Source organism: Protopterus annectens, chromosome 9.part0 (assembly GCF_019279795.1).
Source record: "Protopterus annectens isolate FY-2018-M chromosome 9.part0, PAN1.0, whole genome shotgun sequence".
NCBI lineage: Eukaryota > Metazoa > Chordata > Ceratodontiformes > Protopteridae > Protopterus > Protopterus annectens.
The window spans coordinates 1,773,345,816-1,773,367,102 of NC_056743.1; the positions used below are offsets into that span (position 1 = coordinate 1,773,345,816).

At 40.8% G+C, this 21,287-nt stretch overlaps 1 protein-coding gene across 1 annotated transcript in view; it reads right to left on the bottom strand.

Annotated features, from left to right (window-relative positions):
• ZNF653 (zinc finger protein 653) overlaps positions 1–21,287 on the bottom strand; it is an 845,378-nt gene that overhangs the window by 85,780 nt on the left and 738,311 nt on the right. Inside the window, exon 8 of the mRNA XM_044084632.1 lies at positions 2,663–2,762. Coding sequence (XP_043940567.1) covers positions 2,663–2,762 — 100 coding nt within the window. The remainder of the gene's footprint in view (positions 1–2,662; positions 2,763–21,287) is intronic.

Genomic DNA, 21,287 nt, shown 5'->3' on the forward strand with positions numbered 1-21,287 from the left:
CACCTTTAATGTTGGAAGGTTGGAAGGTCAGAAGGCTGCAAGTTCTATTCCCACACCAGGTGTTTGGACTCATTTTTTTCACCCATATGGTTTACTACTGCAGAACATGATGACTTTAGCATTTTCATTTTAACAGAAATTGTACCAGTGTTTATTAAAAGAAATTATTATTCTACCTTTGTACTATGACAATAAATAAAAAAAAATACATATATATATATATATATATATATATATATATATATATATATATATGACATTGCAGTACAGCATTGCAGGGAGGCTACTGCACTACTAAGTACTTCCTTAGTAACAGGCGCATTAAATTGATATTCCCTCAGCCCGAGTTGGTGGTAGCTCTTTTGGATACAAGAGATCCTAAGGGATGTATTGAAAAAAGAATCAATACTTTTTAAAATTTAATGTTTGTCTTTTGGCTTTTTCCTGGTAAGGGGTCGTCACAGCGGAACTCCGGTCCGCTAATGATTGGCAGTAGATTTTTTTACGAAACGAAGAGGTGCCAGTTCGATGCCCAACCCTCAACGAAGGCATGCCCATTTATGCATGCATGTCTTTCGAACGCTACACAACCACGGGGAGGACATGCAGACTCCACACAGAAGGCACTCCCAAGCCAAGCCGAGAATCGAACGGGAGAACCTCTTGCTGTGAGGTAACAACGCTACCACCGTACCACACACAGCGGCATTACTTTTTTTTTTTATTTAATATTTACAAAAAAGCAACAAAAACTTCACACATAAAATAAGTAAGATAAAAATGAAACAGATATCATAAAGAAAATAGAAAAGGAAACAAATCCCTCAGAATATTAATGTTTCTATCACAAATTCTTTCACGCATCTCCCTATCAAAATCTCCCACAAACGTTTAACCAATATTCTATCTACATATTCTTTTTCCTGCTCAATTCTTCTACAGCACCCATGACATAACATAACATTGAAACTCAACACTACTTAATTCTTAAATAATCAAAATTCCTTTCAATTTATTTTCAAAAATACAGAAACTCTCCCAAACTCTGGACGAAACCATAAGATACAGGGTCCTCTCCACTACATTTCTTCAGCAGACACAGATGTTGCTCATATCACATCCTCCTTAACCTGCAAATTTCTCAAACTTAATCCCCATTAAAAAAATTCACATTTCATTTCTTTTTCAGTACTTCTCTAATTTTAGGAAAGTATTCTCCTACATAGAAGACACTTCATCTTACCCTAACTTCAGGGCTCAACCAAAGGGCCGCCTTCTCTCACCAGCCAAATGTTACTGCTTTTCATCCAACTTATGCTGCATCACTTTCTTTCTTTCTCCTGCTAACAAAACTCTTAGTGTTCCTCATATGGCACATTCTGTTGTACCAATCTACACTCCTCACTCATAGTCTTTTGATTAATATAGCTTCCCTTCCAACTGCTCACAAGCTCTGTTTAACATCCTTCACCGCACTCAATTGTCTTACCATTCCCGTTTAGATAACATTACTGTGATGATCTTTCAGCCACCTTACCAAAAACAAGGACGCTCATCCATCAGGTAATAGAGAGTTTTTTTTTTCACACTACCTACAGTTGTTATTAATCCTGAAGGGAGGGTTGCTGCAAGTCATCATGCAGATGACATCCTTGTACTATCAAGTTTTAAGAATTTTAGAAGGCCTAACCTCTTCAGACAATCTTAAGTACAGGTTGGACAACAAAGACTGCTCCACCAGAAGTAGATTCTTAGGACCTTCAAGCATAACATGGGGGAAGAGGTAGACACTGATGTGACGGTCATCCGCAGAGTCAAAATGATACAACAAAGGAGAATATCTCAGACATATGGGTAGAAAATAAAATAAAAAGGAGAAACTCTAAGGTGAGATTCTGGGATGTAAAACTTCACTCAAGGATACAATGGATGCCTAGAACTGTCATTCAACATAGACACTATATGGAACAGTGGTGGGTTTTCAAGTGATTCATGTCAACTAACAGTGAATTCCTGAGGACAAATAGTAGAATTCAGTGCTATGCTCACAACTTCAATAACCAAATGTACAGGGTGGAAAATAATGTCCATGGCCCCCAATGCAACATAAGACAGTAGGCAGTATGGCAGGCCAGCCAGTGGGCATGACAGTGGCAGTAAAAATGCACTGCGCAATGAGCAGTGCCTTTATAATTAGTATGTGTGGACCACTACCCCCTCCACAGTGTGCAGAGAATATTACCTAAAATACACACTGCAGCATAGTGACTACAGTAGAATGCACGATTTCCTCAATACTGACGCACACTTCTACATGATGTAGTTACATAAGCATGCACTGTATACTGAGCACAACACTCACTACTTTTTTGCCCCCATGCAGTTGGTTATTAAAACTGTGAGCATAGCAGTGTGTGCTTCTTTTTGCCCACAGGGAATTTGCAACAGCTACATTTCTCTGCAGCTGAATGTCACCTCAGCCACGTGTTCCAAACCAAATTAACCACATGGAAATGTCTCACTGTCTAGGTGCCTGAACCAGATATAAATGTAGATAAATGCAATGCATCTGAGTTATATGTGTACAATCCAAACAAATTAAGATGTGGCAAAAAAAGCTGCTATCCTCACCATTTCTAACATTAGTCTCAGTTACACTTACTGTAATGGAGTCTCTCCCGTGTGAGTCCTGCGATGCACTTCCAAATGGTTCTTTCTCTTAAAAGACTTCCCACAGGTTTCACATGTGAAATTCCGAACGCCTAAAACACACACACAAAAAAGAAAGAATCTCTCATTATTACAACTAGCTACCTCTGAACGCAAGACCTCTGTCATCAGTTGGCTCTTAATATGGTCACGAGAAGTCTTTCCACACAAATTAAATTTTTATGAGTTTAATCTGAAAGTAACTACAACAGTACAGGTATGAAAGACTGCATTCTGTGTTGCTAGGTATGGCACATCACTCTCCAATTAGTTATTTACGGGTTTACCTTCCAACCTACCTGGTCTTTTCAAAAATCTTAGTAGCTGCACATGACAGGTCATACCTCTTCTGGCCTAGACCAACACCTATGCTACAGGAAACATTTATGTACACCCTAAAATTTTCAGTTCTAATACCTACTCAAAGCAGGGGTTTCCTGCAACACCCACACCAAATTGAAGATTTGTAAAATAACTGAATTTCTACTCAGTTTCTTACTACTTTTTATGCAAGACCAATGCGGCATGGTTTGTGGAGAGCAGCAAGAGATAGGGCTTATAAAATAGTAAACAGCTCTGTTAAAAATGTCCTGATACAGTGACAACTCACCCATACATACGATTACTTGTGGGGAAAAACCCAAAGTGTTTCAGGAAACTCACCCATACATACGATTACTTGAAGGGAAAAACCCAAAGTGTTTCAGGAAACAAACCAGAAAGAAGCAGAGGGACACAAGGAAGTATGTATGCAAAGGGATACACTTAAGACGGCTCTATTAAATAAACTATTTGTCTGTGTACTGCAGCTCTGCATCAGGTATGTGCCCAATAGCAGAACATAAAACTGCAGTAAATACTACACAAAGTAGCACAGCAGAAGCAATTTCTCCAGAAACCCGCTCAGAAAAATCAAAACACCAAACCCGACATGAGCACTGAAGGGATTGGGGCCTATCCTTCAATGATTGTCTGATCACATACATACTGCTATGGCAAGCAACATATACAGCTGTACATATGGTGTATAATTCACTGCTTTAGAAAATCATACACTGTATTTGAAAAACTGCTATGTTGTGCATGCTTACGAATCCCAATCAGGATCACTAGTCTTTAGCACTCCCTGCAGGACAGTTGGGTATCTAGTCCATAATAGAAAGGTATACGTGAATGGAAAGGAATGATTCAAAAATATTTTCACCTGGTCTACCTTTGAAAATGGCTGCAGTAGTAGTTACAGATATGCTATAGTGAAACCTAACCTCCCTAGTTAAGGTCATTCATGACAAAAATAATGCAATTAGCTGCTGAAATAGAAAAAGAAGTCTGCATGGTTACTGAAAATGGAGAGTAGACGGAGCCTCAGCTGCAAAATTCCTTTTGTGAAGTGTTTACAAGCTGAACTGGATGTTATAAGAGGCTCATTAGGCAAACATGAAAACTGCAATTTTGTATACTTAAAGAGAACTAGACTAAACCTGTGTTAAAGGTAATAAAAGCACTGTAATACTATAGGAAAAATGCACTAGTGGGGGTCAGGCATCTTTTTAGTACCAGTGGACACAATGTGTCCAGTGTATTGTAAAACCAGAGGAAAGATGCATTAGCCAGGTTAAACATCTTTCAGCATCAGTAGATGCAATGTGCCCATTTAAAAGATATATGAATTTCTGGTACAAGATCTTTTTACCTCTGTCTGAATGGAAGACACACAGTCAGAAACGAAATGGTTGCTACAAGTCAACCTTAAGTCTTCCATGCTGAAGATGACAATTTTGCAATAAAAATGCAGTGTCTTGCCCTCTCGCTATGCTTAACATCTGCTATGGAAAGGCAATGACAAAGGCTGTGCCACCGAGATCTATGTCAAAGTGTAAACCATAGGTGCCTTATCCAGCTTGGATTTATTGGAAAGAAATCCGCCTTTTCTCTTTCTACTTTCAGAAATACCTTAAGTATAACAGATTAAAGTAAGAGCACAGACTAGATCTTGAGTTGAAGGGACAGGAAAGGAACTTGCTCCTATGAGGTGATGTGATAATCTGAAATAGAGTACTAATAGCTGGTTATTCAGGTGAAATGCAAGTATCTTTATCTGCAGACAACTTCCATGTCTTTATGTATAGAAATCTCTCCGTTCAGTTTTTAGTCTTGACAAGCTGCAGCTTTTTGCTTATCGTTGGATATAACAATAGCACTGGCACAAAACATGGTTTTTCAATTGGTCAGGCCAGCCTTGCCGGGAATCAGGCCTGTTACACAGAAGGCCCACCCAAGTATGAAAATGGTGTGTACAACACAATTATTTAGTAATTCCTTTATGTAACATTACTGCAAATCAGTAGTCAGCAGTAAAAAATAATGTGCTAAGTTAAATACTGGCTATTTCAAATTATGTGCAGTTGAGTGTCACTGTAAAACACATTTTTATCCTATAAGGGAGGCCCAAGAATTGTGTGGTTTGATGGAGGTACACTGTGACACAAGATGACGACGTGAAGCTTATAATAATAGTGGGCACCCTCCACCACACTATGTACTAAATCACTGTAGTGGTGTCTGTGACTACCCAGTTCCTGGCTAAAAAAGCTGACACTCAGAAGGACTGCCATAATCTACATTACATTTTACGTTTCCTCCCCTGGGAGGGAAATTCAAATCTCTTGCATTTTTAGACCTTTATAGACATTCTAAGCGTAATCCAAGGCAACTGTGGTCATCTTTTTATTTGGAAGACAATGTACAGACAGGAGGAGACCCTGGTTTAGATGTGCACAAAATACTATTACTAGAGAGGGTAAATGAGTAGAATGTTGTCGAGAAGCCCTAGATTCTGATGTACTACTGGATCTTCCTTGTATAAAGCCTGCCATAAGACAACGTAAGGACTGAGGAAGATGAATCACAGTGCTTTCAGAAACATTCTGGTAGGTAAGTGAACTTTTTAATAACATGAGTCAAAAAGGTCCATGATCAGCTGATCCCTGTCTTTAATAAAATAAATTACAGTGGTTTTGATGTTTAACATGGATCCTGAAAACCTCTTTAAGAGCTACATATTTGATTTCTGGAAGGTGGGAACAATGTCTAGGCTGTGGAAGCAAAGTCTGGTGGAATGCCAAACTGAAAGCCTTGACTCAAATGGACAGAAACATTATGAAAACAATGAAATATAGGAATTTCTTTCTATCTCAGATGTGCAGACACTGGAACCAGAAAATGTGTCACACTCAGGGCACAGTGAGAAAAGTCCAAAAAAAGAGCAGTAAACTAAACATCTGGATTTCACACAAAAATCTTCAGAAACTGTCTGTGGGCTCTGTAAAAGGGAATGTGTAGGAAACCATCAAACAAGGTTGAGAGTAATTAGAAAAACACACTACGAAAGCAAGGTAAGAAGACAGTGCAGAACAATAGATGTTTTTGCATTTGCTGAGGTGCAAGTGGTCAGAATAAGTCTTAATGTTATTTTCAGTACTTAAAGTCAAACAGACCTTTTCGGCATTTACAGCTGGTTGACCTGCCTGAGCATTTAACGAATGTTACTCTACAAGTGTAGACTAATCCATCTGTTACAAGGGACATGTGAAACAGAAAACCCAATGGAGTAAACCCCCAACACCATCTTTTTTTCCACTTGATAAATACTTGGTACTAATTTTATGTAAACAGGATTAGCCTTTCTTAGGGGAAGATGGAAAGGAAAAATGATGATAGGTCTGAAATTTCAAATTAAATTGAAATTAAAAAAGTATGTGCCTAGTTATCAGGCTCCCTGTGGTTGCAGCTATACTGGCTCTCTTGGACTGTTATTTTGTCTATCTCTAGGGGAATATTTTCCAAAATATTATGCACAAAGGAAAAAAGCATTTTGCATATTTTACATTGTTTTGCTGTCTCTCAAGTGATGCCAAAACTTTGGGGACAGTACCAAAAATAAATGCTATATAATGGAGCACTCAACTGCTTACTCTACGGTCAGGAAACAGTTTTCTATTGCAGCCATGCAAACCATGCTTTCACTTCATCATACCAACATTCAGTTACAGGAACCAACTTGATCTGCTGTCTCGGTCAGTTCTGCAATTCTGTTCTTTAACGGCATATCAGTAGGACTAATTCATAACCTACACGGTCTGAATATTTCCAGAACCACCCTATTTTCCACGTCTTCCCACCTAATGAGAAAATGCCCAACTAGAGAAAAAGAGATTGAAAACAACTCCTTGAGAAAGGCAGCAGAACTATCTCAGGAAGATTTACCATCTGACCTGTGCAAACCCTGGAGAGCCAAGGCCAAAGGACCCACAAATATAGCCAGAATGCAAATTAAAGAACCACAAGCAGGAGCCCTCCTTGTCCAAAATGAACACATTTATGCCACCCTTACAAGCTTCATCTCAGCCTTGGAACCCACAAAGGAAGAAAGGGAGGGGCAACAAGACAGTACTGTTGTGTAACACACTTACCATAACAGTTTATCTCCAGGAGATGCCACTGTAGCAATAATCTTAAACTAGTGGTTGAAAGCCAAACTATGAGATGCTGAAACTCAATTGGGGAGAAAGCTACACAGTGCATGGATCATGGCAATTATGCTCAAGACCCGATCCTAAAAAATTTTAAGCACCCCCTGCTTAAGTTGTTGAGGTCATGTCTAGGGCATTACAATCTGCTAGTACTAACTAGCAAATGACAACAGCAGAATAAAAGATTTGTTTATGTTGTCTGTACAAATAACATGTCTGAGACTTCCTGTTATAAACGTACAGAGTTGCCAGAATAACAGGATGTGTGTTTGCCTGCATTTTCTGAAGTTTACGAAGTCTGAAACTTAAAAGTATGTCATTATTTTATGAATTCAATCCTTAATTTGTCCAAAAAAAAACAAGGACAGTAGACCAAACATTTGAGGCAAAACTCTGGACATTCTGCAAAAATCTAGACACTTGAGAGGTATGGAAGGTCAGTGTAAATGAAAGGGACCGTTACACTGCTTTCTGGCAGTGCTTGCCAAGCACTTCATGGCTTTGAAAGCCAACAAAACCTCTGGCATTTTTTTTTCTGTAACTAATAGCACATGAAGCAGATGAATCTCCATGCACTACAAAGAATTATGACCAGCTTGTTGATCTTAACCTACTTTTGTGTGTTCTCCATATGGATGCCAAGATTCACCTCTCAAGCTTTGATCATGAGGTGAATTTCTTTGCATCCATTTCTTGAACATATAAGTCAGTTAGGATTGGCAACCCCACTCATAATTCTCTACGTTATGTGTAGTCTTTTGTGAATGTTATAAATTACTAAAAAATGTTGCATTTCTGATGCAACGGCATGGATGTGAGTTAATTGTCCCACAAGTAGCAAAACTGAAAGTGCATGAATTCTATCAGCCAGAGTAAACCACGTGGCAGTGACATTGTGATTACTTAAGAGATTTTATATGTGTAATTGTCGTCATTGTAACCATTTTATATCCAAAACTGCTTATGTTGCCTCACTGATGATAAACGTAAATTGTCCTATGCAAAGCAAAACTGAAAGTATGATATAGTTTTACTAGCCATAGTAAACCACATGGCAGAGGCATTGTGACTACTTGAAGAGACACTTGTAGTCACGGATGTAGCCACTTTATATTCACATCTGCTTATACTGCTTCATTAATGCTAAAATTAAAATTACTGTACTGACTTACTTACAGGCCTAGCAGTAGAGTCTAAGCACACCAACTACCATTCCAGTGTACCATTTTTGTTTCCATGAATGTTTTTACATGTTCTTTCTTTCTCTCCTCAGTCAATAAGTACATGATTAAAAATGATTAGAAATATGTTAATACATGCATACTGTTCCCTAAACCTAATAACTTATTTTTTCCCCTTTCTTTTTCTATCCTTCCAGCATAAAGCTGCAATAAAATAGCCCCAACTAATTAAGGAACAGGATGTAGGAACAACTCTGGATGCAAACAGCCACCCTCATACCTGTGCTTTAGCCATATAGAATCTGACTACAGCATCACTATACAAAACATGTAGGTTATCGTTCTGCACACTCAAGACACTTGCCAATTTCTCCTAAATCGTCATTTTTAATGTTTAACTGGAGATGCATGGCTAATAGGACACAGCCACTCTCCCCAAAAGAAATAAGGCCACATTTTGAAGTTATTATCAGGCCTTAACATCCCTTTCCCAAACTAGAGTTTACAGTAAATCATTACTGCAAACTTACCAAGCCTTGATGAGTAACTCATGTTTTTCTCTTACACATCCTACCATGCCTATGGGATGTAGCCCCACTACATTTGACCTCTCTCTGCTCGAGCTCACTTCACTCCCTTACACCCATTCCCACCCATCCCCTCTATCCACAAACTTGTACACAGACCAAATCTTCCCACACCGTCATTAACCAATACAAACATCAACACAATACAACAGTCCTCCCTATTTGATAGCTCCTCCCATAACTACATATTTGCTTCCCAGCTACCAACATCTCTCCACCCACTACTGTTATGAATAGCTCTCACTTATATCCCACAAAGATGCACTACATCCACATCCTAATATCCTTTACCCTTCTGCTACTAGCTGAAGCCACAGCATAAGATCAAATAATGCAACGCTCATATCTCCCTTGCTCAGTCTCTACAATCTATCCTGTACCTATTAGCCATGGATTCACAATCACCCCAACACCCTAACAAGCCCACCCGTAAAATACTTTAGAAATAAAATCTTATGTCCCAGTCCAGTAGATTTTATCAGAAACAGTAAAAAACAAAAACAAGCTACTTCAACTTTACATCTACGGCAATCAAGGATTACAACTAAGCAGGGATGTCCATCCCAAACCAGGTCCTCTACAACCCACCACACCTAATATGTGCAATACAAACCAAACTACTATTATTCCCAAAAACCAAACAGGGCTAAAAATGTTGCATACCGATGAAAGAAGCCTTTTTAATAAACTCTGAAATCCGTGCCTTGGTAAGTAGCCACTCGCCTGATATTTTTGTACTCTCAAGACACTTGTCTGAACTGGGAAGCAACTGACAATGAAATCCTATATTTCTGGTTACAATATAATTAGGGTAGACAGAATTCACAAAAGGGCAGGTAGGGTTGCAATAATCTACAAACACACCTATGATCTCTCACTATAACATAGGCCGATCCCCCAATTCCAAATTGTAGAATTATCAGTAACATTCCCAAACTATACAAACATAAAACACTAACTGCAGCAGGCACATACATACCCAAAGGTAACAATATCCCCCATCTCGGGGGACATAATCTACTGGACATCTACTAACATCCAACAAGAAACAGTTACAGTGGGTGATATCAAAATCAGCTAGCTTACCATAAATAGCGACAATCCAACAATTGCATGTCTTCACTAACCTTATTAAATTCCCCAACGAGATAAAGGAACAAATAAGATAATCATCCCTAGACTGGATTTTTACATCCAAAACCAAAAAATAGTTAGCTTCAGGTACCTTACCAAACTATCCAAACGATCACCTACCAACATAAGTCATTAGATACTAAAAACAAATTAGACTACCCCACCAAATGAACGAAGTAAGAAACCTCTCCACATTCAGCATAGAAATGCTCACTAGTAACTTACAAAAATTCAACCAGAATACAAGCTCCTACCCCTAGATGATGCTGTTCCACATTTTTAACAAAAGTCTTTCTAAATGTAGTGAATAACTGGCCCCAGTATGAACAAAGAGTCAAAACAAAGACCACACCATAGCTATAATGGAGTGCAAAGCAACTTATGAGAGAAAACGATAATGTTTGGAAGCTATGACAAAACAGTAACCAATCTAGAAAAACTTAAGCAACTAAAAAAAAAAAAAACAAGCTAAATACAAAACCAGGATAGTCGGGAATCATTCTAAATTCAACAAATAGATAATCAAACCAATCCTAAACAATTCTGGACCTCAATAAATGACCTCCTACATCTCAGCAAAGTAACTCGGCCCACACGGTCAAACACTAATCCAAATGAAAGTAAACATCCCGGTGTAACTCCCACTTTATTGAAACAGTAGCCTCTCTGGTTGACTATAAAAGCAATCAAAATCCACAGCTTCCTAACCAAACATCTACAAGGCCGAACACATTCTCCTTTAGACCAGTCTCAACTACAGTTATCTAAAAATATCTCCAGAAACAAAAACATACACTAACTCTGTGTGCAAACTACCCTCAGAATACATTAAGACAGCTGCAAAAGAGGTGACCTATCATGTTTCAATCCAAATAAATCACTCTCACACAGAACAATATATAAAACATTGGGAAAAAACATCCCCTGCATAATGGAGGCCATTTTACAGATCTATCAAACTACTGACAAATAGCAATTCTCTCACTCTATCAAAACTATTAAAAAATGCACACACTCCCAGTTATTGAAATATAGAATAGAAAATAACTTCCTCTCCCCAACACAACATGGTTTCAGACCCAACAACAGAACCACCACAGCACTACTTAGCTTCATAGATAAAGTCAGTCAATCAAGAAATTCAGACAAACAAGTCTCCACTCTTTTCCTGGACCTATCCAATGCCTTTGACATGGTCTGCCACCAAAATCTCTTAAACGCACGCAAAACATTGGGGCTCAATAATTCCTCTCTTCACTGGTTCCATATGCAACAGAAAATGAAAAGGCTATAAAATGGCAGGATGATTACTCCTCCGGTTGCATACATAACAGGAAATGAAGAGGCTATAAAATGGCAGAATGTCCATCCTACCCATATCAGTAGGCATCTTTCAAGAACCCGTTATGGGACTCCTATTTAATCTTTTCATCAATGACCTCCACTCAGCATTCCCTCATTCCACTAAAGTGCAATGTTGATGACTCCATGCTAATATGCACAGCAAACCCCCTAAAAACCTTACAAAATAAACTCAATCACCTTTTCATCAAAAATTGGTTTGACAGTTCCCAACTCCTCATCTTCCAAAAAAACAAAATTAATGCTATTCATCGCCAAACCAATACAACTCCCAAAAAGCTCACTTCCCATAACCTCCAAAAACAACATTTTAATAGATCAAGAGGATCATGCCAAATTACTTGGAATCATCACTGATGACCATACCTCATTAGCAATAAAAAAAAAAAACTAGGCATCTCTACAAAGCAAAAACATTCCTCGCAGATACAGCCAGAATAAGTATTGCTGCTCCTTAGTCTTCTGTATGTAGCACTTATTTTTTCTAACTTAACTACCACCCTTAATCCATAAATTTCAACAAAGCTAGAATAAAATATCTAAGTTTGCCACCAATTTGCTAAACAGAATTCATTAGTGCTTGCCATGTAAACTATTAAACTGGCTCAAACTTTCACATACTCTCAATTTTTCACAACTACCAGTAAACCATCAATGATGACACAAACCAAAACTAAGCCCAAGCCTACACAATTTCATTCATCCCCAAGCAAAACCCTGCACTCCTCAGACAAATTTCTGCACACCATTATAAAATCTAAAAACATAACAGGTGACTCACTCTATTCTAATTGTCTCTCCAAACAAATAAACTGTATTCCTACCTACTTAAGACCGATTGGGTACAAAACACCCTTTAAAATAGAGCTCAAATAATATCTCACACAGAGTTGGCTATGCTCCTGTGACACCCCAGGCTAAATGACTTCTACCTCTCTTCTCACTTCTGTACCTTAACACACTTGTCTTATACACTTTGACATGTACAGACAATCTCAAACCTCTCCATATATAACAACAAGCTCAAAACACATCTAGACAGTAACATATTGTACGAATATTTATAAGAACCGTCAACTCTAATGTGTACATCTCAAATTGTATACAAGTATTTTATTCACTGTGCCACAGTACTACGTGAAAAACCATAGTGCTGCAGCACAGACCACATATCCATCACTGCAATATTCCTCTTCCTAATGGTGTAAACATGTTAGTCTATTTCTGCATTGTATGGAAATAAATTTTCTCTTTCCACTGTATAAACATGCAAGTCTGTTTTGTATTTTATGGAGCTTTTCTTCCCAGGCCGCCACTGACAAGGGGCTTTTGCCCAGTCGAACCTTCTTGGTAAACAAATACAATAAATAAAAAGTACAGTTGTATACACCTACCATAAATGTAGATGTTCGAGTGTATTCACTATTGCAGTCATCACAGTTGGGTTATCTGCCTGCAGGTAGCCCTCAGTCGGCCTGAATACCAGAGACTTAGTATTTCTGCGTCGGTTGCTGTCACTTCAGGACTGATGTCAGGTCATCAGGGGTATAAAAACAGGCAGCCGACACCATTACATCAGTTTTTCTTGCCCCAAATGTCAGGAGCCCCCCAAATAGGGAGCTATGTTATGGTGGGAAAAACGCCACCAGTAAAAAGTAAAGACCAATAGTCCTGTAAGGGGTGAGTAATAGACCTAGAGATGAGAGAGAGAGAAACAAGGGGGGCTGGAGGGTGGGAAACCAGGACTGCAACAGTGAATACACTTGATCATCTACATTTATGGAAAGTGTACACAACTGTACTATGTTCTTCATGTTTCATTGTTGTAGTCATCACACTTGGGTTGATTCCCAAAGTTTAACAATGGGTGGAGGCAGTCAAGAAGAGTTGGGGCTGGCTAGTATGCCCTGCAGGACTGCTGTTGCAAAACCCGCCCTGGATTTGGAAAAGATAGGCAGGTGGTGGCTTGGTGAAGGTGTGAACAGAACTCCAGGTAGCAGCTTCCAAAATGTACCTGGTAGGGACTCCTCTGAGGAATGCTGTAGAGGTAGAAGTTGCCCTAGCGGAATGCGGTCTGACCCCCCCTGAGGGGTTGGTTTCCCATGGTGTTTGTAGCAGAAATGGATACAGTGTGCTATCCATTTGGAATTTGTTTGTTTTGAAATGGCCTTGCCCTCTACCCCTGATGCAAAACTGACTTGTAACTGGTCAGACTTCCTGAAGGGCTTAGTCATATCAAGGCAGAATCTGAGCTGTCTGTGCACATCTTAGGAGTGCAGGATCCTTTCCCCTTTATTGTGAGGATTAAGGAAGAAAGTTGGCAAATGGATAGATTGGCTGAGAGCCAGACTAGACACCACTTTAGGCATAAAGGAAGGGTTAGTCCTGAGAGAGACCCTGTCAGCATGAAAAATAATGAAGGGTTCCACAGCCATAAGTGCTTGCAGCTCAGACACTCTTCTAGCTGAAGTGATGGCCAGAAGCAAGGCTGTTTTCCAAGAGAGGAATTTTAACTCTGCAGATGCTACAGGCTCAAAGGGGGTAGTGTGAGCTTTCTCAGTACAAAGTTAAGGTCTCAAGCAGGGGTGGGGGCTCTCCTTGGTGGCAGTAAGTTGTTTGCCCCTCTCAGGAACTGTTTGATGAGAAGGTGAGAGAAGAGAGGTGGCTGAGTGTTGTAATGAGCCGAGATGGCAGAAGCATGGATTTTAACGGAGGAGAAGGATAGGCCTCTGTGGAGTAGATATGCTAGGTAATCTAGGATTAGAGGTAAGGAGGCCAGTGCTGTGTCCTCTTCTTTAGACTGACTCCAGGAACAATACCTTTTTCACTTATCAGCATAGGATTTCCTTGTACTTGGTTGTCTGGCTTCCAGAATGATGTCCAGCACCTGCTTGCTTAGGCTGGTCACTGGGGGAGAATTCAAGGAATAAGCCAGGCTGCAAGATTCAGGGTTTGCAGTTGCGGATGCAAGATCTGTCCCTCCTGCTGAGTGAGGAGGGTTGGGATCTGGGGTAGGTGCCAGGGTGGCACTGGTGACAGGCTACGCAGTAGTGGGTATCAGTGTGGCGTGGCCAGTCCAGGGCCATCAGGATTGCCCTTGGTCTGTCCTGTCTAATCTTGAGTAGTAGTCTTGTGAGAAGAGGCAGAGGGGGAAATGTATAGAGAGGTTTACCACTGGAAAGATAGGGCATCCACTTTCCAGGCCCTGTTGTGAGGAGTCCTGGTGAAGAATTTGCTGAGCTGGTGATTGAATGGGGAGGCAAAAAGGTCCACCGCCGGGGTCCTCCATTTCTGGTTTAGACTTAGCTTTAGAAGACTTCAATTTGATTCAATTTGGAAAGGAAAGGAAAACTCAGGTAGAGGCCGACTGGCATTCGTGCAAACTGCTTGTGCTTCGGGCTCCTCGGCAGTGGGGAGCCTTGAGCAGCCTACCTGTCCTTGGGGGAAGTGACCTCAACACAAGAAGCTGTAGTAATTGGTTGTTTGGGACCATTTCCAGCTCTTTTGTAGTTCACTGTTTAAAATCCACCTCTGGGCATTTTTTTCTGGCTATACTGCTCAAACAAGCTCCATGTGGGTTTACAGAGTGGTCCTAGCAGCAGGGAACTCAGAAAAGTGACTACCTTCTGGATTTAAGTATCTTCGCTTTTTTTCACTTGAAATAGCTTCTGTAGCTTACCTTGAACTAGCCTGAACTGTTTTTTTAACTGATTGCTGCATTATTTTAAAATCTGCACTTAAAGTTACATTTTAGTCGAATTTGATCGAAAGTTTGCTTGTTTGTTTGTTTAATTTAACTGTGGAGGCTGCCCACTAAAGTGGGCTAGCCTGTGTAACTAATTTATCACTGTTTCTGCATTTTCTGTGTGTTTCTACCAAAAAAACAAAAAAAAAATCCTTGTTTTCCCGCCTTCCTCGACTAGTTTAGACCAGTTTACAGGCATTGCTATATTCTGGGCTGTGGTGTAGTTCCTGTGTTGTCCATTACCTTACTTGGATAGAAGGAAGTTTCTTTGCTCACCAGTGGGAGTGGGGAGCCTTGAGCAGCCTACCTGTCCTTGGGGGAAGTGACCTCAGCACAAGAAGCTGTAGCAATTGGTTGTTTGGGACCATTTCCAGCTGTTTTGTAGTTCACTGTTTAAAATCCGCGTTTGCACGACTTTGCGCAATCCGCAGTGCCGGTTAAACTTTTTCTGGCTCCGCCAAGTCTGTTCTTCAAATTTTCCCTTAAGGAAGCTCTACTCTTAGTATAACCAGACTACTCACTGTATTATAAGCCTAGCAATTGTTCTCAATACTTCTCTACTAAGTAAGCACTCTCGTACTAAGTAAAGCACTACATCTACTTACCACCCCTGTGAATACCCACTTCCCTTAAAGGTATACCACTCCCTTATACTGTTCTAGCATGTCGAGTGGTAGATTACTGGCGTCGTCTCCAGTTCAGCTGGTCAATCTGGGCATCTTGAGACAATGCTACAATTGTCTCATGTACACAGACAACCCTCTCCTCCTCCCAACAAACACAAATACATGTGAGAGATGCAACTATATAGCCAAACTGGAGGCTGAACTCTCTCAACTCAGGGCTGGCATGACCAGACAGGAGGAGATGGCAACCACACGCACAACAATCCCAGTCCCACATAGACCTACCACAACTGCAAACCAAACACATAAAAATACAAAGACATACTCGGAGGCTCTAATAAAAAACTTACCAAAACAACAGAGGCTCCCAAAGCAGACATCCAAAAATCCACCACCTCAAAACAAAACACATGCAACACATACTTCAATAAATCAGTGTGCCAACCAATCGCAGCCCTTAAGGCCAAACACCTTGCCTGATACACTAGTAATAGGTGACTCCATAGTCAGACACACTGATGTCCCACTGACCAGGCTGAACAAGGAGAGGGTGACTGTGAGCTGTCTATCGGGAGCTAGGATCCGCCACATAACACACGCACTCAGGTCACTCCAAAGCAAGTACAAATATGACTCCGTCATTGTCCATGCTGGTGTGAATGACCTGAGACGTACCTCCCTGGACTACATGAAAAGAGACATAGAGAAGCTCTCCGATTATGTAGCCCAGGCTGCCCTGACCCTGAGCAGCATCTTGCCCTCACCAAGAATGATACCACAATACAAAGACAAGATCATCAGCTTTAACAATTGGCTCAAGTACTGGTGTCATTCTAAGGGGATCCAATGTCTGTCTGCCTGGGATGATATGTTGGACAAGCCATGCTGCTTGAGGGATGGCTTACACCTGTCACCACTGGGCTTCCGGATATTGGCTAAGGCTCTTGCCACCCCCATAGTGCCTTTTTTAGGCAAGGCTCAAAAGACAAACCCACCTCCTTAGAAAACAAAAATGGAAAAAAACTAAGGGTAATGCTGCTCAACGCCAGAAGTCTAAATCTCAAGCTGCAGGCACTTGATGCACTCCTCAGCATGGAGAACATCGACGTCTGTGCAGTAACTGAAACCTGGTTCAAGGCTCCAGAGAGCACCCCAGCGCTACCAGGCTATACCTCGTATCATGCTTTTCGGCCCCAATACCCGGGCCGAACCACAAAGGGAGGGGGAGTGTCCATATTCATAAAGGACACCCACACCTCCAGGTTAGTAGCAACACATGAAGCATCAGAGACCATACAGGTGCAACTAACCATAGGCAAAACTGCTATACAACTGGTAGCATGTTACAGACCACCCTCCCAATCTCAAGAACCCCACTCAGCCTTCCTGAAGACATTGGAGGATATGAATGTATCACAAAATACCATCATACTGGGAGACTTCAACTACCCAAACATAGATTGGGTACATTATTCTAGCCCTAATACCCTAGCCCAAAGGTTCCTGGAACTCATAAATTCAAATGCACTGGAACAACTAGTCGCCTCTCCCACTAGGGGAGATAATATACTAGACCTGATCATCACAAACATGGGGACAAAATGCTCCACACCGGAAGTATACCCCTCACTAGTGAGATCTGACCACAAACTAATCACCCTGGATATACATATCCCACCTCCACCCCAGCACAAAAGACCACAGTGAAAAACTTCTCAAAAGCAGACTTCACTCTTCTTAAGACTGAGATGGTATCCTTTAAGCCCACTGTGCCAGTGGATACCACATCCCACAATGCCGAATCCTTCACAAATGCTTTCTATGGACATCTCCAAGAATGCATGGATCATGCAATCCCAAACAAATCCAAGTCCCTCTCCACCAAATGTAAGCATCCTGTCTGGTGGACCTCAGCCATAAACAAATTGTATAACAAAAGAAGGAAGCTACTGCACGTCAGAGCGAAATCCCATGAAGGGAAGACATCTCTGATCAACATTAGCAGAAAACTACGTTCTCTCATAAAAACATCCAAGGCAAACTTTGAGAGAAAAATCGCTAAGGACACTAAAGATAACCACAAAGCCTTCTTCAGCTATGTTAGAAACCTGGGAAACCCTCAGATATGCTCAGAGTTGGTTCACAACAACAAAAAATACACTGAACCCACAGATACTGCTAACATTCTGGCTGACAGGTTCAGTGCAAATTTCTCGCCTCCTTCACCCCAAAAGAAGAAATACTTATCCCAGCTGAATGTAATCTCCCTGTCATCTCAGATGTCCAAGTGAGAACCGCCTAAACAAAGCAAAAACACAGCATCAATGGGACCTGGCGGTATCCCGGGTGCGTGTTACATGAACTCCAAGAGGAGCTAAACCCACACATAAAAATGCTATTTAACCTTAGCCTTACTTTGGGATATGTACCTGAACACTGGCGTACAGCAACAGTGGTCCCACTCCACAAGGGGGGGGGGGGGTGCCTCTACAGACCCTGGAAACTACCGCCCCATAAGCTTGACTAGCCTGGTCTGCAAAGCTATGGAAAGAATCATTATGGAACTCATAAACGGAGACATAGGGGACCTACAGATGCTTGATCCCACCCAGTTCGGCTTTGTAAAGGGCAGATCCTGCCTTTTAAACCTGGTTGACTTTTTGAAACAGTCACTAGAGCCATTGATGAGGGCAAAGCAGTCCATACAGCATACCTGGACTTGGCTAAGGCCTTCGACACAATACCCCACTCAGGCATCATAGATAAGCTAAACAGCTTAAAAGTAAACCCTTATGTCACTAGATGGGTTGCAAACTGGCTAAAGGACAGAACCCATAAAGTTAAAATCGCTGGAGCAATGTCAGACTCAAAGCCAGTCACAAGTGGTGTCCCACAGGGATCTGTCCTGGGACCCCTCTTGTTCGGCATTTATTTCTCAGATGTTAAAGCAAACATGGGAGGGCTGTGGCTGACAAAGTTCGCAGATGACCGCAAACTAGGCGCCATAGTCGATACACCAGCAGATACACACATCCTGCAAAAAGGCCTCACTGAAACGGACAACTGGTGTCGTAGACACGGCCTTAAACTAAATGCCAAAAAATGTATAGTCATCCCTTTTGGAAAAAACAAAGTACCCACAAATTATCACATAGACAGCAACCCACTGAGTACGGAAAAAGTAATCAGAGACCTAGGGACCCAAGTAGACAGCGACCTCTCATTTGACACCCACGTTGCCAAAGTGGTTAGAAAAACATTCTACCTTGCACACCTCATCATGAAGGGTTTCATATCCAGATCCAAGGATGTCATTGTACCCCTATATTCCTCCCTCATCAGGTCCATGATTGAGTACAATGCCCCATTTGGTATGTACCTCACCCGGCACTTGCAACAGCTGGAGAGACCACAAAAGTACCTCACCAAAAGGATCAAGGGTCTCCAACATATGTCTTATTCTGCCAAACTAAAGAAACTTCAGCTCTATTCAGTAGCATACCGCCTGCTCAGAGGTGATCTCTGCCTGACGTACAAGGCCATGTCCAATCAGGTTCTGATGGACATGCTCCACCTCAAAAAATCCAAATCCATCAGGACCACGAGAGCTAAAGACTTAAACCTCGACACAAGTATGGATAGGACATGCTGGAGGGATAGATTCATAACCCAGAGGCTTCCCATGCTTTGGAACAGGATCCCAGTTCGTATTAGGCAGAGCCCCTCACTGACTCTCTTCAAGAGAGATCTTGATGACTGGATGGGAGATCGTAAGTTTACCCCAGGGATCACATCTGTGTCACTGCTAGACAGGGGCACAGTAAACTAATTCTATTATATAAGGGGACCTTCAATGTGTCACTACTAGACAGAGGCACAGTATTCTAGATTTATTCTGTACATTTTTGTACCATTTCATGGGGTGGCAAAAGCCACATCACTATGGCTAGGCTTACAAATGCCCCAGGGCAGATAGCCTAGTACTATACTATGAAACTATGAAACTAAGAAAGACTGATGTAATGGCGTTGGCTGGCTGTTTTTATACCCCTGACGACCTGACGTCAGTCCTGAAGCAACAGCAACCGACGCAGAAATACTAAGTCTCTGGTATTCGGGCAGACTGAGGGCTACCTGCAGGCAGATAACCCAATTGTGATGACTGCAACAGTGAAACACTCAAACATCTTTTATTTTACACACCTGCTTATTTAACATTTGTTTCCTGGGAAAGTCCGTCTTGGAATGAGCCAATTTCAGCCGAGGCCCAGGGAGAAACATTCTCTTTTATTTCCATGGATTTTCACCAAATATACCACTATTCTGTATAAGAATCAATGCTGGAATTGTATTAACCATGAAAACGGCATACTCAGATGTGTGAGATGCTCATAAACATATACATTTGCACTGTTGTCACACACCTGTTTTTGTTCCTCGAGACACAAAGGGCCTTCACAGTAGATGTACTTACAGTACATAAACACTTAGGTCCACTGAAATCAAATTATCCTAATAAATCTAAATACCCAATAAATATTTTATGATAAACACTTACAACTTAACTATACACAGGCCCCTTACAGGAATGAAGGAGGCATTGCTGTACTCCTCCCTCAATGTCAACTTTTACTTTTTTTCTTTTTGATTAACTGACCTCTAGTAACCTTGTTAAAAACAACACACTTGGGGGAATTTCCTGCATAATTTCATGAAGTTACACTGCACACAAACTGCTTACTTGATTGGCTCTGTCAACCCTATGACACATCTAAAATTGCTTGCAGCATATTTTTTAACATGAATAAAGCTTCTGATTCCATTTGCTATAATGGTAATTTACTTTCTCTTGACCCTAAAACCATACCAGTTGAACAGACGATGCTGTACAAAAACTGGGTTAATTTATTTTCGCCTTACCTGTGTCCATAGTTAGAAGGATAAATGCTACTCCTAAATTAAAATCTAATGGTCTACACTAATGATACAGCTTTGGTGCTTGCTGATAATAACGTGGACAATGTAATTAGGCTTCAGACAAAATGCAACAGATTATAATCTTGGGCTGCAGAATACTTTGACAATTAATACTGCTAAAACAAAAAATATTAAATGTTTCTCTGTTCCCCCAGCTGTCATATACTTGAAGAGATCTGTCTACATGGGTCTTATTTCCAATGCTCTTTTACCAACGATAAAGTAACCATAAAGCTACCTCAGAGACTGGATAGTTTATACATCTGCAAATCTCTTTTTGTTGATACAAGGAAAACTCTTGGTAATGCCTTGTTATAATAACTGTCAATATTAACTCGCCTGTTATGACTATGAGTGTGGTCAGTATGATAAAAGAAAAATAAAATCTCTGCATTGAGCCATCCCGAGATTTATAACTAAATCTTCCATACTAT